Source organism: Dysidea avara, chromosome 10, assembly GCF_963678975.1.
Source record: "Dysidea avara chromosome 10, odDysAvar1.4, whole genome shotgun sequence".
Lineage (NCBI taxonomy): Eukaryota > Metazoa > Porifera > Demospongiae > Dictyoceratida > Dysideidae > Dysidea > Dysidea avara.
The window spans coordinates 2,650,232-2,677,043 of record NC_089281.1 but is presented as its reverse complement, the minus strand read 5'-3'; the positions used below and the strand labels follow the sequence as shown (position 1 = coordinate 2,677,043).

Genomic DNA, 26,812 nt, shown 5'->3' with positions numbered 1-26,812 from the left:
TTTTTACATGGCCATGTGCCTGCCAGTGTGGCATTCCTCAAGAAACTGGGTTGGTAAAACTGCTGAGATCAACTGAAAATCATCACCCAATGATCTGGCAGGCTCAGCAATGAATCACTACTTATATTTGAGCTCCAAACATCAGTTGTAAAGCTCAGGTACTTTATTACTTTGAGTTGAGCTCTAATGACATGAACCATCCTCTCAACAATGTTTGGAATCACAGTCTCAGAAAAATATCTTCGACTTGCTATTTTGTACCTTGGTTCCAGCACACGTATCAGGCCACTATCATCAACAACAGAGAATAGCTAGTTGTCTAGGGCAAAATCATTTCAGCAATTTTGTGTTTGCACTGTTGTCATTAATGTCCCATACCTTGTGCAAGTCTTCAGCTTCAGCTAAAGCAACTTGTTTTAGGCTCAGTCTGCTGGTCTGTTTATTGGCTTAACTGTTTGTTGCTTCTTTTTCCTTTGCCGTCTTCATTTCTTTGTACTTCTTGTACTCTTCAGAATGTTTAGTCCATAATTGATGATATCTATATAATAATTCTCCAACTGTTTTCTGGTACTGTACCTTCATTCTTGGTTGGATTCCAATCGAATCGGTACCATTCAAATCTAAAATTTGAGGTGAATCTTTTGATCCAGGATTGGTGGCGATTTGTTAAACTACGGGAAATACTAAGATACGAATTTGTCCAAAACTTTCTGGAGACTCTTATCATGTTACCAGCCCCAACTCTAGACGCTTCTCACCCCCTGTGGATGACAGAATGAGAAACAGAAAAATCAAGGCCACAAAAATTTCAAACACAAACTCCTCCTAGGTCCCCCCCCCATTAGCTTCAAACTCACTAGACCAACTACCCGTCCAAATCTATGTGTCATAAGGTGGTTTTCGTGTCTATCATTATGTGCTAACCTTGGTTGCAAGATACTTATCATTCTCAACAGCCATTATAAGTTTACAATATACATATAAGGAATTCTGGTATACATGCATTGCCAATAGAAATCAGATGACGTCTTGGTTTAACTATCTAAAGATCATGAAAAAGTGATTGATCCTATCTCATTGATAGGATCAATCACTTTTTCATGATTAACCAACCACATCAGCAAATTTAATCATGTGATCTGGTGTGTACACTATCATCCAGCAAACACACCCACCGGTATAAAGAGAGTTCCATAGTGGGCGTGGCAAGTCTACGAGCGATGATCATTCCTACCAGGCTACTTTGACTACACAAGGAAGAATCAGTGGCAATACACACTGCACCGTCCACTACAGGGATAGACGTCCTGAGGCCTACACTACTGTGCACTAGACGAAGTATAGCTTTACTGTGACAAAAAGACAAGCAGGTCAGGGACTATAGACAGACCTAAAACAGAGGATTACTAGCAACACCACTGCAAGGGAGGAGAGTTTTGTAGTGGGTGTGGCAAGTTAAAGAACGATGATTATTCCAATCAGGCTGCCTAACAAAAGGAAACCTGCAGGATGACACCATTGTGAGCAAGGAAGAACGGAAGATTATGTTCAACTACTCTAACAGAACATATATCTATCTTACCAGGTGACGAATCGTAGACAAATTTAGTCAACTCTTACCTCTACTACTTTATCTCCGTTTAACTACCCTAATAGAACATACATCACAATATCTACCCTAATAGAACACACACGACCTCTATTTGAGCAACCACTCTTCGTATGAAGGATTCACCTGGGCTATGCTGATACCTTAATTCTGAAAGCAATTAAACAACTCTTCTCTATCCAAATACACGTGCTGGTGTTGACCTTGCTCAGTACGGTCGATTAACTTGAATACCTCAATACTGTACTGCATACACACTTTGTCATGCAATAAGTAAACAACACAACAATACCATGAGAAATGGAACTCCAATTCAGTTACTCTAATAGACAACACAATCTAATTATAAACCACTGCATGTGACAAACGCAAGTTGAATTAGAATATAGCTCATTGTGGGGATGCACCAACTATTGGTAAACTGATCATGCCTCTGAGTAAGCAAGCCTCATATCACACTCAGACACTTTGTTAGTTCATGCAACATCATCCAAATGAAGTACCAATTGCGGAATTTTTCTGCCGCTCAAAACTAATCTCTTTTGTGTATATCCATGATTGTAATGGGACACATCTTGATATGCTACCTTTATGAGGACTGTGCATGTGTAGAGCCTGTAACTGGACACATGCATCTTGATAAGTCATCTGCATGAGTACTGCACAGATACGCAAAAATTCCAGTGCACAAAGCCAACCTACAGTATAAAAACTATGACATCAGTCACTCTTTGTTGATGCAAGGTCACCAACATTATAACTAGATGTTAGTGCCACACACCATTGAAGAAACTATGCGTTGCACATCATTAGCTATGCTAAATCATGTCTTTGTTGGTATGTAATTACTCCTTGATCATTAGTAATGTTCAAATTTAAGTGCATTCACTCAAATAGCACATAACAATTGCCTTAGTATCAAGCGTATTTTGCACAGGTACAACTAGTTATTATTATTATTATTACTAGGACCGCGTCACATACAACCAAGTACATACACCAACGTTGCAACCTACCCATTGGGCAAGTATAAACAGTGCCATAGGAAACACTCAGAGCAGTGTGCGTGTACCTGTGGAAATGATACATATGCATACGTACACAGGCAAGGGAGTATAACTGGCATCAGAAAACCACAATACTAAAACACAACCTACACAAAAAGTAGCTATATATTGTAGGTGTGACGTGTCTCTCAAGATGACTCAGCAGTGAAATGAGGCTATGCAGAACAAGGGACACAGTGAAGTCACAATTAACCAATCAAGCCAATATGGCACAACAGACTCTGTTATAACTAGAGGCCACAGGTGATGTGCCAGTATATCAGCGGTGTGGCATTGGCACAGTGATCACAGTCTATAATATTATGCATACAGTCATGCACAACATACAGGAGATAGTTACACATTGTTGTATATACTGCATCGGCTTCTTGTTTAGCTATTATACAGACTCACAGTAGAGCAGTAGATAAATCCAGTGGAAAATAATTCCAGCCGCTAGCAAGCCAGATGAAGGATGAAGATGTATAATACAATTACCACCAGTAAAAGTATTACATTACTCATTACCTTGTTGTTCCAGCTGGTTGTTTATGAGCGCATCAGCTGATATCCCAACTGGTCATCAGCCAGTTGTTTATTGCATGATGCCTGGAGCACATATCCTGCACACAAAATACACAGTTACAAACATTTAAACATACTTGTAATGTTGTTGTTTACCAGTAAAGTGGCCTCTGGCCTCTCCACAGACGTTTACTAATCTTCTCCTTCAAGCAATCTGTAATTAAACAAGGGTGTGGTGCCGGGCGTTATATAGAATTACACGTACGGTAAAGTCATCAGCACGAACAGGCGTACTTATTATACGGTTGTACCTTCATTCACAGGCGAATCTATCCCCACTTAGTTCATGTCTCTAGGCCTCGTAGTTTTCTCAAACATTATTTATTATTTATTCACTATTAATGACGTAATTTTAACCGCATTTCATAATATTCTTAGTACTTGGTTGTATAACTAGGACCAGGTCACATACAACCAAGTACCGTATAGTGAGTAATTTTCAAAACAGAAAATTTCGCACAAGAAGCAAAATCTGAATTTCGAAGGATTTTAATTTCGAAGAGTGCATATTTCGAAGTCTGGATGGATTTCAAATAAACGGAAATTCGTGTCACAAAATATGAGATATGTGAATGTTTGCCAAAAACTGACTTACTGATGGAATAATCCCCATCCCTGTGCACTGGAGAGAAGACTGAGGGAGTCTCGAGTGGAGTAAATTCACTGACTTGATCATGCTCGATCGTAGCTAGCTATCTACCATAGATTCTGGCATCAATTCCCATTCTGGATCAACTGTTTTCTGGTTATTGGCACAGTAATGATACAGTTTACCCATTATCATCAGTAATACTGAGCTAAAACTCGAGGAATACACAAACAAATCGCCAAAAGTTGGATTGTTGCTTTCACTTGTGGGAATTTATTTTCGAAGAACAACCAGACGTGAGAATTTATTTTCAAAAAGAAAGGCCTCTTCGAAATATCCAAAAATAAAAACCTTTTGAAAATTACCAGCTATACGGTACATATACCAACATGACAACCCCCTGGTGAGGCTATGCATGCAACTAGGTGGTGAAGGCACAATCAAAATAATCATAATCCCAACTCAACTTATGGCACAATAGTGACAGATATAACACAATAGTGGCATCGTAACTAGAGGCCACCAGTAGATAAGTGCCGGTACAATATTGGTGTGGCAATGGCACAGTGATGTGTATATAGTATATGCATACAAAACATACAAGAGAGAGCTATACATCATTGTAGTATTGTATGCAGCAAATACATTATTGGCAATATCACCGAAGATGGAAAATATTCAGCTATGTAGCCAATATACAGCACAGTATCAACTAGAGGTCACTGGTAGCTAGATGGGGTTCATCAGTGGTGTGGAAATAGCACAGTGATGGGTGCACACTACAGTATATGCATACATAACTTGACAATACTGTAGTAGTTAAGAGTATGCAAGCCAGGTGAGCCAGATAAAGAAAGACAGCCAGCCAAGCCAGCCAGAGCCTAGTAAGCCAGGTGAAGGTAAAATGTACAATACAAGTAAACAATACAAGCAAACATTAACACATACCACACTGTTTACAATACATTTACAAACACATAGCCAAGCCAACCAGAGCCTAGCAAGCCAGGTGGAAGAATATAAAATACAAACAAACATTCTTCCTCTTCTGTGCAGCTGGATGGGCAAACTTCCCTGTACTGTGTTGGGCTGTGGTATGCGTTATATGGAATATTGAAAACATGGCTTTTTGTCACCAGAACGAAAATTAGTAAGCATTATACGTTTGTGCCTCGTTCAGTGGCAATTCTATCGCCGGTTAGTGCATGTCTGTACACCTTGTAGTTTTCACGTACATTAATTAATTCATTCATTCATTATTTATGACGAAAATTTGACTGCATTTCATATTATCTTTAGTACTTGGTTATATAATTAGTGGTGTATTATCTCCCCCTCGTGGCATTTCTTTAGAACATTTCAAGCATATGGAAAACTTTATGTCTTCAGCAACCATAAAAAACAACAGCCAAATGGGCAATCTCTTTCCATTTGATGCCATAAACAATTACCCATGCGCATACCCTGCAATTGGTTACTGCTTTTGGTAACAAACCGATCCAATACTGATAAGCTGAAGACAAGCTGATATCAGTATTTCTAATAGCTGATCCGATTATCTGTATAAACTTCATTCTCACTTTTTGTATTCCAGCTACTGAATGGCTATAGAAGTGAGCCTACGAAAACCATAGGTGATCTCTATTATGAACCACTACATGATACGAGTTCAGCTCAAACACTCTAATAGAGTACAAGTTTACTCTAATAGAGCACACACCAGTTAAACAAGTTGATGTCCTGCTATTTCTGCTACAATTATGGAGTTATTTAGTTTAGTCAATTTTCTTATTTAAATGTAGCATTCTACTGTAATCCCGTGTATTTCATAATTCACAAATCACCACAGTTTCATTGCCAAGGAAGCGTAACTCAAGCAAAATCCTTTTAAACTACAAACAATGCTCAGAACTTTAACTGTTTTGTTGTACAGTATGTGCAAGTGACCACAGGACTAAAACTACACCTTTGTTGATTTGCTAATACATGGTAAGCATTTTGAGCATCTCTATAGAGTAGAAGTTATGGCTGTGAATTTAAACATCATTGTACAAATCAATTTCTTTGCTCTTCCTACTGTCTAGCACTATCAATCTAAAACTACTCACCATAATAGGCCGAAACTTTGGTAACCCAATACTTCGACACTGTAGATAATGGTAAAAACAAATCTGGAAGTTGTGCGAACCAAGATACAAACTAGGCAGGGTTTTGCTAAGACAGTTACAGATGTGACAGTATTTGTATTTGTAGAACATCAAGTGTTGTTGGTAAATCTTCCTTGTAAAAGCAGGTAGTTATTTACCGACTGGGTCTAGTTGGGTATGTATCTCTTGATGTGGCTGGTTGAAACATACAGGTGTAGATAGCATGATTACCTTGTATAGTGAACAGTAACACAATTGTGAAAGTAGTCACAAGTGTAGAACTAGACTTCTGTGAAGATATTGCTACTTTCCGTAACAATGATCCAGCATGAACAAACAAAATGATCCCAATCCCTGGGATACGTATGCCTAACAACCTAAGAACCACAGGTCCAAGGGCTGAGGGCACAAATATCAGGCAAAAGCCTGAATGCTCCATATTACAGCTAATATGTAACACTTCCAATCCATATTAAGCTATATAATAGCCCAAAGCATGGGCAGTAATCACCAAAGCCAATATGAGTACAACCACTGGATGTATTATAATATATACATGCCTAAAAGATTCGATTGTGGGTCAGCAGTGGCTACATTTGGATACGATGAACGAACAAATCCTTGAGATATCACAGAGAATTTTGGCTATGAGTTTAATGTTTTAATCAGTGCTATTGAATCATTTATGAAATAATCATCACAGGGTTTACTAAAGGCCTACATGGGTAAGTTTGCTTATGGAGTGGTTACCTCTGGTAGAGTGGTAATTTTGTATTATTAGTAAAGGGGGTGTGATCCATATTCGAAAATGTGCGGAAACACTTATTGAACAAGCTATAGCACTAGTTCTCACCTGTTCTTCAACTTGAAGAGTAGCAAGGATAACAAAATGCTTTCCATCTGAGTGGTTTTCATAGGTCATGCATACTAATCACGTGAGTATTCCACAATATATTTTGGCCTTGACGTAATATAATCGCTGTCCAAATGTATCCCGGGCTACATTCAGATGTAGCCCAGGCAAAGTCGCCAACTGGACTACATTGCAAATGTAACCCAGGTGGCTCCTTTAATCTGAGGTGTGAAAATGATACATAAATACATATACACATACAATATCATACACACAGAATTTCAAAACCAAGCATGTGATCACAGCTGGCCTGCAACTGGATGCGCCTGGTTTTTAAAATGCTTAATCTTCTACATTGTAATAACTGACAAGTTTGGATAACAGAGGTCTGGATAACCAAAGATCCATGCACTGTATGAAATGGTTAACTACTTGCCTTTGTCCCCACCAATAAAAATGGTACTCCAGGAGAGTATTTCGTGATTTCTGGTATCCACTGCAATAATATAATAATCATGTTAGATATTCATAAATCACTACCTTCTCAATAACAGACTGGAGGGATTCTGGGTCAACAACTGAGAAGCATACTACAAACACATCAGTATTAGGGTATGATAGTCTACCATAATCTTCACTCCCTGTGGATCATGTGTTAAATTAGGTAACATATTCACATTGTTTTTTATACCAGCAGTATCCCACAAACCCAGATTAATAGGTCTTCCATCAACAGTGGGATTAGCAAAGTAATTATCAAATACCTGTAGCAGGTTTGTAACAAATATAACCTTGTTACTATAACATGTAGTATACTCACTGTTGGAATATATTCTCCTGGAAGTGAATTGGTTAAATAACTCACTATCATGCAAGTCTTTCCCACTGCACAACTCCCAACCAATACACACTTGATAGCTTGCATTTTATCAAAATACCTAAAATCAAGAAAATGCATGAATATCAATTTACACATTGCAGCCCTAGTAGTGTAGTGAAATTCATTATGTACATCAAGACATTATCTACATGTAGTTATTTACAACAAGTACACAAAAAAATTTGGAATTTTTAACTAGAGTAGGGACCATAGCACATCGATAAAAAGTACTGAAACAAGTTGGAGTAGTCCACGATATTAAATCACTGTAAAACAATAAGAAGTGTTATATCCCTACTGTGCTCAAGATACATAACAGAAATGCACAGTAGGGATATAACACTTCTTATTGTTTTACAGTGATTTAATATCATGGACTACTCCAACTTGTTTCAGTACTTTTTATCGATGTGCTATGGTCCCTACTCTAGTTGAAAATTCCAAATTTTTTCGTGTACTTGTTTGTTAACTTTTTTTGTAAACAATTATATTCTGACTGGTGAACCCACGTATACCGCATCTGAAAAGGCACTGCGTGCCCCAGCTATATCAATTATCATGTGAAAAGTGAAGTATCCATTACGCTTCGTTGTCAGCTATGTTCAACCCGTTACACAGCATTTCGAATCAAGAACTGTTCGAAAAGCACCTCCACAATCCACGCATACCAAAAGAAAGTAATCGTGCCGTGCGCCCCAATCATATTAATTATCGTCTGAAAAGTGAAGTATCCATTACGCTTCGCTGTCGGCTATGTTCAACCCATTACACAGCAGTATGAATCAAGAACTGTTTGAAAAGCACCTCTGCAATCAAAATAGCCACGATGAAAAATACGGACGATTTCCGTTTCGAAGGGAAGCCATCACGTGCTCGCGCCAAATCGACACCTTTCCCTGTCAGCAAAGATGAATGGGACACAAATGAGGACACTGGTAAGTCCATGAAGAATGCATTGTACGTACTGCGGTATGCCAAAAGGTGCCTGTCAGGCTGAAGCGACATCGAACAGTGAAAAAATCAAGCCCGTAGCCTTAGCCGTTATCGAGTTACGCTTGTCTGAAGGCATCAGTCAGTCAGTCAGTTACTCAGTCAGTAGAAAATTCAGTTGAATAAAAAATTTTTAAAATTCCGTAGCAACTTGTTGAAAGCATTTCGGGTCGATCTGAAAGCTTGTTTGGGCTTAGTTTTACCTCACCAATACTGCCTCATCGTCGTAAGGGAAAATTGAGGCTGATTTTTGGGTGATATTATTTTGTGGGCCACGCCTACTCCTTTGTGGTCCCTACTATACAGTTACTATCGTACTGTATGATCATCAAGGCCCATGGGAAAAGATCAATACTTGCAGTAGTGAGTCATGTGGCTAACTGAAGCAGAAAACGTAACCTGAGAGTAGTGGTTAGAGTTCTATTAACGATTTGTGCACTGTTGGAAAATGCATGAAACCTGTATCTCCAAAATATTATATTATGTAGGGCTGTGTAAAGGGCAGAACACAGTTGAAAATTAAGTAAAACAGCTATTTTCTTAGTAATCATGACCAGCTAAAAGAAAAGTCACCATTTTGCACATTCCTTCAATTTTATTGCTTCTCTGCATCTATAGTAACAAAGGAGTGACTGGCACATTTTCAGCTCTTTATAATGAATAGTCTTGAAGTCACAGCACCAGACAGTTACAGTACAGTTAAATACAGTACAGTTATGTGGAGGATTTACTAAAGGAATGTTATGAAAACAACATACTGTAAATCTCTAAAACAAGCCAAACTAATTCTACCAGTTCATTCTACGGCTAGAAATAGATTGTATAACTACTTACTGATCATCCAATCACAAAGCAACTCCACTAACACAGCGTGATTGATCACATGCATAGCATTGTAAATCACTAAAACTAGCCTAACTAATCCTATCAGTTTGTTCTACAACTAGAAATAGATTATCAGTGCCAGAAATAAGAATTCGTCATTGACTGGTCAAATGTACTAGCAAGAATAAATTTGGTAGGCCGTTTCCAGATTTGATTGGCCATCTTGTGTCCTGGGAACAGTAAGTGGTATGTAGCTGATGCGCTTCTGAGGACAGCATCACAGGATATTATACCATTGGACAATGCAAGCAATCCTTCACAGGTCACCAGCATATGGAACACCTAGAAACACTTCTAACTCCACCACATACATTTTAGGAGCCCATTTTCATATGGGCTCCTATTAAATTTGTTAATCAAAAATGTGTGCATTAACTAACTTATTCTATGACTAACTACCCTACAGCATGATGACTAAGATAAAGCAAGTGAGCTACGAATACTTACCAGGTTAAACGCCACGGCTTTGGCAATAGCCACACCTCATCTTTAGAAGAAACATGCTCCAGTACATAGATTAAACATACTAACCACCACATAACAATGATTCAGCTACAATAACAACTGCTACCATCCTTTACATTATCCATGTCGAGCCGGCTTACCCTTGGCTATGAGATACGATTATGGTGTGATTTATCATCTGATATTGCTGGTTTCCACTGTTTTACTTCAAGATTAATCGCTCAGTATATCCCTGATGTCAGTAACGCGGAAGGGGGCATCACTCCTGGCCAATGTGGTTCAACTGCACCCCTGAACTGGATCCTGCCAAAAACTAGACACAAGTCGCTTTAAATTCCTTCACTCAGTAGACTCGAATATCTTCAAATGTGCATAGTCTAAATACTTCCGATCTTCCGAAATCTTCACAAAACAACTTAAGTTTAAATCCACCAACGTTTGCACCAAATATTAGAACAATTCTCCTGTCGTCTGTGGTCACGTGATAACATCCTATGGGCCTCCCATCATCACTGGGACGTTGAGCAGCTGTGAGGTACGCTATCAGCTTGATGTGACATCTGTTATAGCTTGCTTGATTTTTAATTTGTGAGCTTTTACCAACTGTCTTGCTGCTTGTCGGACGTTTGACCGAACAAGCCTCCAAATAGTCAGTCAAAACGTGATTTTGCTCGGAAAATGGCCGATGGCTGACTGTTATTTCTGGCACTGGATTATACAAACACTTAGATTATTAAAAATTGCAGCGGTTTGAGTACTAGAGAAAATCGCTCCGAGCCAGACGACCAAGAAGTACAATATAACACTTAAAGCACCACCTATGCTTGTGTGTACGAAAAATACAGCACTCGGAGATGTCTCGTGCTATATTTTCCGTACACACACGCGGCGGTGCTTTAACTGTAACATAGTGTATTATATTGGGACTTTTTCTACTGGCCAAACTTCATACTTTTGCCTTTGAAATCACTGAAAATGCCATTATGGAGTTTAAGCATGTTAAGCATCTCTAAAAATAATTATCGTTTCAATGAGTACAAGTGCTGTTTTGCTTCAAAACTTTCTGAGAAGGCCTGGATTGGTAAGATTCAACTGTGACACAATGTTGTGGAGTGATTTTTTACTAATTCGTTGCTAGCTAGTTTACACCATAGATCTATGTAGCTATAGGCCACTGAGCTATCAAGTTAACATTCACCCTAGCTGGGATCACAGTTATTGAAAACTTCCTGAACCTGACATCCCCTCTGAAAATTTCTAGATCCGCCACTGTGCCTGTTGGTCATATTGAATCATAACTGACACTAGTACAGTCACTGGCACACATGAGATTCAAAACTATATTGCTCTTTCACACCCGCATCAATAATTGAATTGCACAGTAATGCGCATGTGTGTACGTTTTAAATTATGGATTTGCAAGAACTTCATAAACCCTTGTACAGGGACACACCCTAAAACTGCAAACCATCCATTGCACAAAAAAATGTACTGTTGCAAAAGTGCGAGGGATAGCTAACGTCTTGGGACTCTCGTACACTATCTGAGAAATCCAATTATAAATACATGAAATATTTATTGAAATAGTACAGAAATACGTTTTGAAATACTTAAATATTGGGACTCTCATACACCGTGTTGGATTTTTGCGTGGGCGCTGGCTACCCCCCAAAAAGTGGGTATCTGTAACGAAACTAATGTTAAGATCTATTTACAGGTTTTCTAATTTATTGTGAGTATGCCACCCATTATAAAGCCATGCTCATGATTTGGGAACGCCCCCTGCAAAAACCGCCTTTTACTAGGCTGGCATCTCGTATGCTCCCTGCAGTAGAAATCAGAAATCAAGCCTCTAACCTCTGTGTTTCTCTGTAAATTGGATAAGATATTCCATAAACTTTGCGTATCCCAAAGAGAAGAATAGCTAACAATGGCATACACACCGTTCGTGATGTTGTGGATGACCCTCTCCAGTATAGGCTAGAAATTATAGAAGAAGATGCTGAAAACTCGGACAGGGTAAAGGTTAGATACATTGGTTACAGCAGTAAATACGATGAATGGAGAACAAGGAATGAGATAGTTGAATTGAGTGGGCGGAAATCAGCAGAAATCAACCTGGAAATTAGAAATCAAGGTAGAAATCTGGAAATCTCGTACGCTCTTTCAGAAGTGTCGGACCCCTCAGCCAGGCTCGATCCTTAGAGCACACAAGTCTCGCGCAACCAAACTACTTTTTTTCAGGATGGAAGGAAGAAACATAGCATAGCAGTGTTGTTTTGGAAGTTTCTTTTCTTTGTAAATCCACCAAAAAAGCGCTCTGGCTGCGCGACATCCTTGGCAACACTACCAGTGTTAATTCTAGGGCTGTTAGGGGGGAAACTTCCCCCCTAAAATCTCAAACTCACCCCCTAATAGTGTGAGTGACTACTGCACTAAACTTAGGTTAAGCTTGTTTTAAAATGACACATGAAACTTATCAAAGATGCTCCGAGATTCAATCTCAGAGTGGTTAATACGTATAATTAAACACAACATTAAAGTGCTCTCAGATTCAGTATTACATCAATTTTTAAAAATCTCCTAGTATACAACTAACAAAAAATCATACATATAGTGATGACTATTCAATATCTGAGAGCCCAAGTTTACCCAGTATAGAAAAATAGCATGCTTAATTAACTCTCAAAATTGTGCTTAAATTCAATCTCAGAAAGTGTAATTGTGTAAAAATTTCTGCTTTCAAAGTAGCATGCACAGCCAGCACAAATAACCCAAGAATTTAATATCAAAAAGCCTGATTTAAAAAATTTGTTCATGAAAATGCCCTACTATTTAATAATTATTTCAAACACCCTAAGTTTTAAATTACGTATGTCTTGGAAGACATCCACCCATGCAGATCTTGTAATTTGCTAGTGCTTTGTGGTAGCATACGACATAATTTATGTACAATGATGGTCAATACTGTATTTGTAAAGGTTCAACACTTGATATGCAGCGCAATACTAAAAGAATATGTATACATGCAGTTGTACATAGTTGTCCTAGGTATTACATCATTATGTCATCACTACTATTCATCAAGCTCTACAAACCACAAAAATCTAAATCAACACTCATGAGATAGCCTTAAATGGCTAACCAGTTTGGCAACAATTTCAACTGTTTTATATAGTTGTGAACTTAGACAACTATATGCAGACTTTCACCTGGACACCCCCCAAATTCCTGATTCCCCCCAAAGAAGATATCCTAGAATAAACACTGGACACCACACACTAGAGCACGTACACACCACACTTGCGATCATACCACTGACCAACCAACAGTCGACAAATACTTTTCCAGAATCCTGTAAACGCCTTAAGTTACCGTCCACCAGCTCAAGTATTCGTAACTCGACGGTATTAACGAGCTAAGTACAGAACTGTCTTTAATAGCCTTACCGGGCCCGCGTTAAAGTCAAGCCGGCTGTACACGTGATCCTATGGCACAATATGGTGGGTATTATATAGAAGTGCTGCGTGTAACGAAACTACGAAATGAGCTCAATAGGAACTGGGGTAAGAACCATCCCAATTTAATAGAGCATTCATAATGTACTTCACAGTACGATTTATCAGCTTCACAATTCTCCCCCGATGGACGAGTGTTCCAAGTGGAATATGCGATGAAAGCACTGGATAACAGCGGGTATGTCACAAAGCAAAAAACTTACACTATTCCAATGCATACTGTACAGCACAGCGGTAGGTATTCGCTGCAAAGACGGAGTAGTGTTTGCTGTTGAGAAACTAGTTCAATCAAAGTTGTATGAACCTGGAGCAAACAGGAGATACTTCACCATTGACCGACACATTGGAATGGTGGGGTGGCTATTAGTGATGCTGTTAAGTAGTTGTTTGTGGTGTAGGTGGTGGCAGGACTAATAGCTGATGCTCGTCAGATAGTAGAGAGAGCTAGAGAAGAGGCAGCAGATTATCGTAGCTACTATACTTCACCAATTCCTGTTAAGGTAACAATTTAGCCAGTGAGCAATAATAAGTAGACAATTGTATGGCACTTGGTTGTTCAATTTGACTTGCTCGTATTCTCATGGTCCTTGTACTGTACATCTAATAATTTGATGGGTTGAAATTTTGACAAATTCATTATCTCTTGAATATTGACAAATGGCAAGCATTTCATTAATTTCGTCAAAATTTTCTCCTGTCAAATTTTTACGCTGTACGGTATGCTTGTACATACACTCCTTCGTACATGACCTTGTCATAATGCCGTGCCTGTAGTGTATTTTTAGTGATTGTGAGGTCAGGTGTAATTACAAAGTCCTACGGTAGGTTCAATGCTTAATTGTTGTTGCTATTATTTTCTTGAGCAAGAAGCTTGCTCTGCAGTTTCATTGGGGACCTATATAGGCGACCTAGCAATGTACCAATTTGTATTACTAGGGAAATGTTTTGTACATCTTAGATGCATGTTTGTACAGAGTAGTGCATGAGCCTACCATGAAAAGATTTTAATCATTGCTTGCTTTGTGAGTTGTGGTAAAGTAGCCCAGCCAAATGGTCAATGTACTGGCCTGGTGTAATTGCAGGTATTGGATTTCCTTGAGCAAGTAACTGTGATATTCCCATTGCTTCAGTTCACCATGTAATGGAATGTCAAGCAAGCAAACACATTCCCAACTGTCCATACTTTGCATAGCAGGTTGATGTAGAATTTCAGTTGTCAATCCATAAGACTAGATACAGGCTCTAACACCAGGTCCAGGGATACATGTGTGTCACAGCTGCCAGAAACTTTGCTTTGTGTGTGTGTACATAGTGTGTGTATATACAGAAATGTTCAGTGGAACTTGTATAGTATGGATACTTTGCCACCAGTGTCTTGTGTCATGGTCAGTTTAAGTACTTATAGATAGCTGCACTTATAGTGGTCACTTTTGCTACCAAAAATAGATAGCTCAGTGATCATTCCCCTAAATATAATGATGTTTCCCATCTACAAGAGACTCACTCAATTGTAACTAAGTGTCTGGATAATACTATAGTTCCCATTGTATGTGTGTGTGTGTTGTATTAGACTGCATAGCTGAATATGTTGTTCTTGTTGTTGTAGCAATTGACCAATCGAGTGTCAAGTTTTGTGCACGTGTACACACTCTACAGTGCAGTGAGGCCATTTGGTTGTAGGTGAGTTACTGAGTACTCCCAGTGGGTGTTACTGAAGATGTATATTTGTTCCGCTTTATACTATCTCTTACTAAGGATTTTATGACACACCAGTGCTTGTTGAAAACAATGCTTTCAAAACATTTTGTACATGTAGGTACCAAGGTTATGAGCCACTGAAGGTAGTGTAGAAGCATGTAAGTTGCATTGCCTCAAAGCTGCCATCACATTCATTCCAATTCATCGTTTCCATTTTTAAGAGTTGCATGAGTAGCATCATCCCAAGTGACAACTAGTGCAGGTTGAACATGCTCTCTGTATATTGCTATTATTTTATTTGGTGACCCTCAGTAGTCACAATACAAAACTAAAAATGATGGGGTTCATTAGATATTCAGATCGTGCTTCACATAAGCTCAAGACATTGTACTTTATTTTGTGAAAAGGCACTTTGAGTTCTGGGTGAAATTAATGAGTTGCAGTTTGGTATAGACAACTTCACCAGACTTGTCATGTACAACTCTACAATGATGCTTCACTGCATTATATTGAGATTGACATTACCCTCCTCAATAAAATGAATTTTGCATAATTTGTTTTATTGGCACTTACAACGCTTCCATCCTCCTCTAAGTGAAAAAATGGTGCTAGTATCATCACCTTTCAGTGGAAATACAATAAAAAGCATAAAGATACTGTTGATCTGATAACAAGATTTGTGTTACCTCTCAAGATCAATCAAGTTGTTGCTCCTTCCAGCTTTGTCCTGTACTACTGATTATTGTAGTGTACTGAACTGTACAAACATCACCACATCATATACAATTCTAAGTGATGTATTTTGGATAGTCATGGAGCCAAGTTGTATGCCCCTTCAGCAACCCATACACTCACACTATATAGCGTATAAATTTCAAATACTATAATAGAACATGTAATGTAATATCTACCCTATATTCCACAGTGCGATGTTAGGATCACATGATCAGACTGATGGTCCACAACTATACATGGTTGACCCATCAGGGTTATCATGGGTGAGTGACCTGTCTGTCTACGTATAACCCGTCTATCTGTGTGTATGTGACCAATTTTGGTATGTGTATATATGACCACCAAGAGTTCATATTGTACAATAGTGAGGGGTCCTCACCATTTTATTTTATGGACTCTTGATGTGACCAATCTATCTGTGTGTATGTGGCCAGTTTGTCTGTGTGTATCTCCTCGCCTTACTAGGGCTACAAGGGGGTTGCCATAGGGAAGGCCAAACAAGCAGCCAAAACTGAACTAGAGAAACTGAAGGTGAGGAAAAATATCAGGTTTTGTTTTGGGATGAAAATATTAATGTGATGTAACTTTTGCTCCCATTGTCCATATGGTATTGTATCTTACCAGCCAATATCTGCTGTACCACCCTTAAGCCACCATCATAGCCTGAAGGTGCAGTCATTAAAATTGTCCTTATACTGTAGACAAATAGTGACTTAATATGGAAGATATGTATGTCGTAGTATTTTGGCAACACCGTTTCATTGATGCCTTGTGGTGTTTGTATTTTAGGTTGATGAGTTGACATGTCAGGAAGCTATTAAAGAGGCAGCAAAAATGTATCCTTTAAACTGTCATGGGAGTATACCCAGTTGTCTGTTCAAGGGTCACCACATGGAGGTGCTAACAAACCAGTCAAAAAGATAACACGCACGCGCACACACACACACACACACACACTCTGTACACTGGTGTTGATTCCTGAGCTGTTTTTCAGTATTTATGTTATTCATGATGAGGTGAAGGACAAAGAATTTGAACTGGAGCTCAGTTGGGTTGGAGCAGGTATGTGTGATGAGTTAGTGTGTTCAGATGATGTTTCTGAACTTCACTCACGTTAATAAAGACCTGGTTTTAACTGGCGAAGTAAACTTTAACTATCCTTAGAAAATTAATGAAGTATTTGGCTTTGTCAATTTTCATTTGATCAGCACAGTAAACATTCACTGGTGAATCACAGGTGACTAGCTACCTATACCATTACCCCCATAGCAGGTTTGTGTCTTATGTGATAGCCTCATTTAGCCATCAGCTTGCTTTCTGATACATGATCAGCATCATTAGTATTGGTACAGATATAGGAACACTAATGTTACACTGCCACTAAGCTTGATAAAGAAGGTAAAGCTTGATGCTAGTAACTCACTTTTTCTTGCCCATTAATATTTCATTTGGAAATTGTCAAACATCCCTATGACGTGAGACCTTGTTAACTAGTTTGTCGGTAGACCTAACCCACATCATCCTTAATACTATTATTTCAAACAGTACAGTAGTACTGTTTAACGAGGCATTAATTTTCTGTACCAACACTTTCCCTGAGCAGCATATTTAGATGCCACAAATTTATTTTAAAAGTGTTTACGTAGCAGTGTTATTAGCTATGCTGAACAGCTGTATTGTAAACTGAAGTTTATCATCAATACTTCCGATCTCTACATGATCAAGATCTTGTTGCTCTTCTATATACAGTAGTTATAAAAGTATGCAGTTTGAAACAGTACACTAATACGTAGCTACAGCTAGCTATAGCTAAACTTAAAAGCTAAACAAACTAGTATATCAAAAATTTGAATTTAAAAATAAAGTAGGGATCTATGCTATAGAAAGCACTGAAACAAGGATTGTCAAGCTACAATGGTGAATTCAAATCACAATCAAACAATGCAACCAATGATCCCTTGGGTGCCTTAATGAAACTTAGATATAGATATTGGCACCACAGAAAGGATGATTGGTTGTATTTTTTGATTGTGATTTGAGTTCACCGTTGTAGCTCGACATTCCTTGTTTCAGTGCTTTTTATAGCATAAATCCCTACTTTATTTTTAAATTCAAATTTTTCGGTGTACTAGTGTAATGTTTGAGTGTGACTAGTTTCTCACCAGTCTGATTCTCACTATAAAACAAATTGTGAAGTACATGGTATGCCATTATTTATCAGTATAAAACCCTGGATGCTTATTTCCTATGGACCTTCCCTTTGATTAAGACATACAGTATATTCAGCAATGGGTGTTAGTTTTTGGTGTGAAATGATATTGGTTAAAGTGTTGGTGGAAGTGCTTGTATTGCTGACTTAGAAACATGGAGGCCGTCTAGACTCTAGTGTGACATACAAGTACAGTGTGTGTTTTAGAACTAGACTGTAACTTAGTATTTCAGCACATGCACCCTTAGCATTTAAATAGATCCAAGCATTACAACTTGGCAGTGAAGTACCTGGCACAGTTTAATACTGTAGGTATACAATGGACCATCAGTTATCTAATCTCGGGCGATGGTAAAAGTGTTCGGATAAGTGAATTGTTTGGATAACTGAAGCCCATGCATTGATATACAGAACTCTGTTGAGATACTCTAATAGAACATACACTTGTACTCAAAATACTCTAATAGAACAGTCATTTCCAATTTCGGAGAAATGATGGTTGAATAACTGTTACTGTATAAGGAAAAGTACAACAGACATGTCTACATGACTTATAAGCATGTGAAGTTTGTAGCTATCCCAGGCAAGCAGTACTATGATATCACAGTTTTCCAAGTTCTTGAAATTAAAACACTGTGCTAGTATTGTTTCTGTATTAGTAGTTCTTTATATGTATGTAACTAATGTTCTGTGGATGTCAAGTTGTATGTATGGACATGCTCAAGTTCCCTTGTGTGACCCCAGCACATCTGCTGCTAAACAACTGTGCACATGCATGCTCATACACACATGATGCTTTGCTTTCAAGAACTTGGAAAACCACAATAACAATAGCTAAAGGCTCTTATACAGTATGCCACTTACTCACATAGTCTATTACATTGTCATAGTGACAGATGGTAAACACAAGGTGGTACCACAAGATGTATTTCAAGAGGCTGAACAATATGCTAAGGTGTGTGTGTGTGTGTGTGTGTGTGTGTGTGTGTGTGTGTGTGTGTGTGTGTGTGTGTGTGTGTGTGTGTGTGTGTGTGTGTGTGTGTGTGTGTGTGTGTGTGTGTGTGTGTGTGTTGTACTTGTGTACTCTAGTGTGGACATGTGTAACTTGTACTCTCGTGTGTTTACTATTACTAGTATTGTAGTCCAAGCTGTTTCAGTGAGACTTGTCTAACCTGTGTTCCCCTGAATGGGCCATCTGTGTGCAAACACATATCTAACTTGCCTAATTCTGATACGTAGTGCTAAAAACTGTAATAGAATGGAGTGGAACGGAACCAATTAGGGCACATGACTTCACTGTTTTGAAATCAGCTTGTACGACTACTACACACTACAGACACCGCACATTTAGATAGACTTACGTTAGATTCATTTGTTATTTCTATATCGTAGCATACCGTAATTTGCTTTTTTTCGTTGTATAATAACTTTTGTATGCAAACCTGCATGAAAATTTCTTACACAAAGTTTTTTTAAATAAGATCAAACTACTCTAATAGAGCAGTCATTCATGTAAATCATACGAAAATATTTATGCACAAAAATTTTAAAAATAAAGCAAACTATGGTAGTAGAAATCATTGTTGTATATCCTATTTAATGCCCAGTAAATGTTTCTAATTAGTGCCCCCTCTTAGTAGCAGTGCATTGCAAATCTGGAAGGTGATGTGTACTCACACTGTAGAATTGTTTCTGGTTATTCTAGCAGATAAACTACAATGGTATTTTAGTGTTGTAATGTGTTGTGTATCCAAGCATTCTTCAGCATGGGCTTGATGTGTAGGCTTGCACATACAGGTAGGTATTAATTAGAGTAATTTATACTCATATATGGTTCATAGCTATTTTTCCAAGCAATGCTCCCCTATGCCTCCTGAAAGTGTATTATCTATCACTTTATTATCATGATTGTACTAACCATGATATCAAGAGCATATCAAAACTTGTGTCAAGTTTACCGCAAAAATTAAATTACGCGTATACGAAAATTTGACTCTGAGTTACCAGTAGAATCTCTCTTCCTACTTGATATAAAATACATTACTACAAACCTCAGTCCACTAGAACCCCTGCTGCATCGAGTAGCATCCGAAAAGTAGCTCTCTGGGAAGTAGGTATTTCGTGTGTCCATTCAAATATATGGAGTTTTTGTTACAAACGTTTAACCCACCAGAGCACTGGCAAATGCTGTCGCAATCCACATAAATTTCACACCAACCTGTTGCTGCTAGACTGCTCTAAATAATGCTACCCGTTTTAATGGGGATTTCCCCATGTGTGACTTAGAATCATCGCGATAAATGAGCCATGCGCAATCATCAATACGCAATGTATGGGAGTTATTTGCAATCAACGGACTTCAGCCTGAAAGAGCAGTGACTTCCCGGTTGAATTGTGATAAAATTGTATTGAACAAAAGAAAGCTGAAGGTTAGAAATTGTTAATTCCACCCGTTTTTTTTTTGGGGAAGTCTAATGTGTAAGGTGTAGCGAACCTTTACACTTTAAAAACATGTGTTTTGCGTACAAAATGTATTGAAAAAACGAAATACGCATATGGCTTCATTTGACAAAATGTACAGACTAGTTTTGATATGGTTAATGATAGTGGAGGGCCTCCACTATCATACAGTACGATAGTACTGTATAGTAGGGACATTAAAGGTGTGGGGGTGATCTGTGATATAATATAACCTAAAAACCTGCTGCAATTTTTCCTCACAACAACATGACAGTATTGGTTGAGTAAAACCAAGCCCAAAAGTGTCTTCAGGTCAACCCGAGACGTTTCCATCAAGTTGCTACAGATTTTTTTTTTAATTTATTCAATGGAATTTTCTACTGCCTGCCTGCCTGATGCCTTCAGTCAAGCATAGCAGAAAACTGGCTAGAGCTACAGCCATAATTTTAGCAGAAACGTTTCTAGCTTGCTTAAGAAAAAACCTTTGGTATATTGATATACATACAATGCTTGTGCTATTGTCTTACCTTTTATCCTTCTTTACCATGGCCATCAGTCAAGGTTCTACTACTGAGTGTTAATAGACTACAGTACGGCTTCCATCTACCAGTGTATAATGCATCAAACTATTCAAATACACGTGGTCGCCGGTTGCACCAAACTATTTGAATACATGTGTATGTGACTCGCTGTTGATATCAATCAGAGAGAGCAATCATGGCGAACTAGCTATATAGCGATGTGTAAGTCAATAAATATAGTTTATTTAGTAACAATGTTAAACTGAGTCAGGTCACACTTTACAGATTATTTGGGTCTGACCCCACGTGCTAAATTAAATGTGAACATGTTGCTACACGTCATAGTGTAACCCTGCTTCTTTTGTGAGCCACGCCCACTTACGTAAATTACTGTCTGTAGACATATGGTAGCCATTCCCATTCATCAGTGTGTAGGTATGCACAAATCCACGTCCATTATTGTTGCAGGCTTATGCAGAGCCACACCCACTGATCAGTTGTTATTATATGAGTCATAATCTAGTGTAATAGTGCTGTGATTAACTCTTATAAATATTGTGACTGGTTTTATGAAAAGCAGGCTATTTAGTGGTCATGAGCTTGCAAAAAAACTTCACAAACAAGTATAAGAAAAATTAGGAATTTTAAATTAGAGTAGGGACAGTGTATAGTGCTGCAATAAAAAGTACTGAAACAAACTGGATCGGAGTAGTACGTAATGTCCAAATAATGTACTACAATAAGAAGTAAATATCCCTACTGTGCATTGAATCTCGCACAGTAGGGATATTCACTTCTTATTGTTTTACAGTATTTGGATAATACATACTACTCTGGTCCAGCTTGTTTCAGCACTTTTTATTACAGCACTATACACTGTAATTTAAAATTCCTTATACTTGTTATTAACTCTTGATGATATGATTTAGCAATCAAATATAAACTGATATAACTAGTTACCAGCTCTGGTAAAATAACAATCAATTGAAACGACCGACTATAATCAAATCTAGTACAGCAGTCAGTTTATACAACTAATTTAGCCAACATTCCAAACAATTATGATATTGGACTGTATATTTAATAGCAACTGTGTGCGTCTATTTGATGTTGTACATGTGATGTAATAATAATATTTGGGCGGGAATTTAGTCTTGCTGACAGCTGGAATTTGGGTGTTGTGTCATGTAGTGTCTGTATTGGTAACAAGCCAATATGCAAATACTGCTACACATTTAAAATTTGATGCCAAGTATATCATACAAGTGCAACTTGTGAAGTGGCTGTAGATTATTTCCGACAGTGGTGGAATCTTTAAATCATCTCTGCTGAAAGAGGGTTGCTTTATCTGTATGTACTTCAGCATAATATGATAATATGTGTTCTCCTCTTTGTTAGGTACGCTGTAACTTTAAGTGTCTGTGTATTAATATCTCCACTAATAGCATTGCTCTTCATACTGTTCCACCATATCATATGGTGGTTTAGCAGCATTGCTACTAACGCTTCTTATATTATTACCACATCCATATTATTTCATTATCTTTGGAGTTAATTGTAGCAAGAGTACGTTGATTGTAGTAATGTAAATACTGGTGTATCTTCTTCTTGAGAATCTAAGGGTGGCATCACTTGAGGCTCATAAGTGTTGTGTATGACATCTAGGACATGGCATGTTCCACTGTTAGTATGACTACTAGATGGTGGCAGAAAGCATATGGTGGCTGCCTGATTGACTGGGGTAACGGTTAGTGGGTGGTGAAAAGACATAATTGTTTGATGGGAATATCCTATACTTTGCTGGTGATTATATTGAGAATAACTGTAATCATCACTTGGTGGATAAAGATGTCTAGGTGGCATGGAGTAGGCACCCCTTGGTGAATAAATCATGTTGTTTGGAGTGTTTCTTGGTGGGAAAACATTACTGGGGGTGGTGGATAGATAACACATCACTGAAAGAGTCATGTTGACAGCCACTTAGTTGTGTATCAGCTGAAGCTTGAGAATTAATATGAGTACCACTGACACTGGCACAGCTGATGTTGGTGGGAGTTTTAGGACCACCCATGCAGTGAGATGACGGCTTTTCCCTGCATTGCCAGGGATCTGACTTGCAACAAGTTGTGAAATATTCAAACCTTTCTTTGTTTTATGTACCCACTATAAGTATTTGGCAAGAATACCAATGTCTTCTGCTGCAGCTAAAGCATGTTGACATATTTGTAGGGAGAATACACTGGATGGTCACACTTGATTTCTATCCTACTTTATGTTGGTGGGATGTTACATCATGATTAAAGTGTTTGCTGGAATACCTAATTTCCATGCTGATAATTCCCCGCAGTTAACAATTCCAACTGGTTTACTAATCACCACCTACCGTCCAGACATGGAGGCAGTTCAGATGAAATGCTGACAGACTTGCCACTTGGCGTGATGTCTTTGTAGCACCAGTGGCTGATAGTACTAAACCACAACCCTTCAGTGCTGCTTTCTCCCGTGTACTTTGCACTTTCTGTCTACTCACATAGGAAATCTGTACATCTTCAATCTTTGCACTCAAACGTTTTGTTGATGATGATGCTATGGTTGTATTCTGTTTTTTCACCGCTAAGTTTTGCTTTCTGAGCTTTCTCAATTTTAGATTCTCTTTGCTGTCTGCTCATCTGGATCCAATCTAAATGACTTACTTGTACTTATGCCATAGATATTAGAGCCAAATATCTGGCTGTTTCGGAAAATCGGTCCTAATAAATTCTTGCACTATCCGTATCCATGCTTTTACAATGATAGTTTATCACACAGGCACACACACAACCATGAACACACTCCCTCAAAGGGAGTCATAACAATCTAATTGTAGAGAAGAAATTTTTCTTCTGACAACCGCAGTTACTATCCAAGTCTTCTTGATTGAACACTTTGGTCCATCTCCATTAAGTACACACCACAGATACACTTGAATCAAGATGATGACTTAATGTTACATGCTGACACTCCTCCATGTACTTGCTGACACAAGCACAACCCTATACAGCATTAAATGTAATACACAATTATCCACTAAATACAATAATGAGTTGATTAATAAATGCACAAGAAACACAACACATACTTTGTGTGGTATTCTACTCCAGCATATAGCAAAAGGGACTATACTCACTTCTGCCTTCAAAATACGTAAATTTACAGATGGTAGCTAGTGGCTACTATCTCTGGCCCAGTTTGATGGGGAGAAGTTGTGCAAAATATGTGATCTCGTACGTTGCACAGTATAGTTTACTTTCTCTTCGGTATCAATTTTTTAAAATCATTGCACAAGGCCAGTTATGTAACTTACAATCCCTCAACATAGCCACACACAAAAACTAACCAGGCAAAGTAACAACTAGCTGTTGTACAGCCATTGGAGCTAAAGCCTATACCATTCAGACAGGGTCAGCCTTACTTTAGCCACCTTTCTCTTGGTGCACAGCTCAGGCTTTTGAAGGTCGAACCCCTTTTCACAGCTTAGTTGTTTTTGTGCAGTACAACTACATGACATAGTATACAAATAACGAACTTGTTTCTAAAAGAATGACACACATTTAGGGTCCATACACAAGGAAGACAAGATTGTTGGCATGAAACCAATGGATGGTCTGTTGTTCTTAAATCTACAACAGATACAAACTCAAAACATAGCCTATCCGATGTATTTTATCACAATCACCTCGGCAACTCAAAAACGTTCAAAAGATGTTTGTGTGGTTAGTTTTACGCCCATTAGTGAAATGGGTACGACTGACTAAAACTTACCATAAGTCACTAATTTGTTACCATAACATCTCTAAAGTCACAGTACAGTATCACTATTAAATAGTGCGTCAATACAGCATAAATTTGTGACGTAAAACACTTTTGAATTTTTGCTACGTACACTGGAAGAGAAAGGAAACAAAAATATCGCATTTTTCGAAATGAAAATACACACCTTTTGTGCACAAAAACTAGACCAATGTGTACAACAGGGTATAGTATGACTAACCATGTTGATAACTCACCGATTTTCAGGTTCTACAGTGACTTTTCAGTAGCCAAAAGTAATTATTTTTCTCTAGCGCAGATAACAGGGATTGTTTCAAGAGTACCTATGTCACAACTACACTGTACATTGGGTCCACAAGAACCGTTTCCAATCCAGGTGTTCTAATATCTATGATGATACACATACAAGAGCAATAAATCTAGCTAATAGTCACACCTATCCTGCATAACACTTGGATACATACACACTACAGCACTAAAATACCATTGGATTATGGTGTGATTACACTTCACTTTACAGGTTTGCAGTGCACATGCAGCATTAATTAGAAACATTTTACTGAGCTTTAAATGTTATAATATAAAATGATTTCTACTATGCTACGATATAGAAATAACAAATGAATCTATTGTAAGTGTGTGGTATATGTAGTGTGTAGTAGTAATAGTAGTTGTACAAACTGATTTCAGAGCAATGAAGCCACACATCCTAATTAGTTCCATTCATTCCGTTCCGGCTTTTAGCACTACCTGCCTAATTTAGCTGGTAGTGTTTAATCACTGGGGTGGACTACTGGAATGGAATACAGAAATGGCATTTTTTGGTTTTACACATTTTTAAGGGTAGGGCTGGATGGTTTATGACAACATTTCAATACTGATAAATTAACCCTAAAATTAATAGTAGCTGCAATAAGCCAAATGGGGTTAGTGTCTGATAATAGACATTTACAGTAGATATACTGAAATGCTTCTTCACTGTTGGACACATGCAATGATCAAGTTTTATTATTTTTCTGCATTGTACATGGTGACTATTAGTCCGTGAAAGTTACATTATAATGCAGATTTTCCATTCCAGTAATGAAATATAACCTATTTTGTGCCCACACATCTGGCCCAGTCACATACCGTAATTTGCTTTATTTTCGTGCTAAAATTTTTCATGATAAAATTTTTGTATGATTTACATGAATGACTGCTTTATTAGAGTAGTTTGATTTTGTGTAAGAAATTTTTGTACAAGCTTTGCATACGAAAATTATTTTACAAGAAAAAAAAGCACATTACGCTATTATAGCAGGCCTAATGTCTTGAATTCCATCATGCTAGCAAAAAGAGTCCTGACATTGTTTGAAAACAACTTGTCTAAAAACAACCCTACACATTTTACTTGCAAAAATGTAAAATTTCACCTTTTTAAGTAAAAAGGTAAATTCAGTCCATCCAGTGATTAGACACCACCAATTCAACTATCTGCTTAGATTGATTGTTGAGATCAATCAACAGATCCACTGTACAGTCTTTAAGGGTTGGGAAAACTATATATGAGGAGTCTGTTATGCATCATTGTTATAACTAATTTACTATCCCACACTACAGGATGCTATTGCTGAGAGTGATTCAGAGGATGAAGGACAAGAAGCTGCCACCTAACCTCAGCCCCACCCATCCAACTAGTTGCAGCAGATACTTCCATATTGTATCATTTGTTATAAGATGTGTATTAAAGTTGTTATAGTGGAGGAAATGTGAACAATAATTCATCATCTTGTTAGTAAGGTCATGAAGTATACCTTAGCTATGTTTGGA

At 38.0% G+C, this 26,812-nt stretch overlaps 2 protein-coding genes across 3 annotated transcripts in view; one reads left to right on the top strand and one right to left on the bottom strand.

Moving 5' to 3' along the window:
* Positions 1 to 13,508, bottom strand: part of LOC136267878 (uncharacterized) — a 51,320-nt gene extending 37,812 nt beyond the window's left edge. For both annotated transcript variants that reach the window (XM_066063051.1, XM_066063052.1), the window contains exons 1-5: positions 13,372 to 13,508; positions 7,650 to 7,767; positions 7,521 to 7,593; positions 7,370 to 7,470; positions 7,266 to 7,325 (exon numbers count right to left, since the gene is read on the bottom strand). In XM_066063051.1, the coding sequence (XP_065919123.1) occupies positions 7,266 to 7,325; positions 7,370 to 7,470; positions 7,521 to 7,593; positions 7,650 to 7,754 (339 nt within the window). In that variant the 5' untranslated portion in view covers positions 7,755 to 7,767; positions 13,372 to 13,508. The remainder of the gene's footprint in view (positions 1 to 7,265; positions 7,326 to 7,369; positions 7,471 to 7,520; positions 7,594 to 7,649; positions 7,768 to 13,371) is intronic.
* Positions 13,499 to 26,812, top strand: LOC136267879 (proteasome subunit alpha type-3-like). The gene is made up of 11 exons (XM_066063054.1): positions 13,499 to 13,615; positions 13,663 to 13,745; positions 13,795 to 13,918; positions 13,966 to 14,067; positions 15,174 to 15,247; positions 16,191 to 16,263; positions 16,466 to 16,531; positions 16,790 to 16,836; positions 16,995 to 17,062; positions 19,100 to 19,164; positions 26,603 to 26,812. Exons 1-11 carry the CDS (start codon positions 13,595 to 13,597, stop codon positions 26,654 to 26,656), a joined length of 777 nt encoding a protein of 258 aa, XP_065919126.1. The 5' UTR covers positions 13,499 to 13,594; the 3' UTR covers positions 26,657 to 26,812.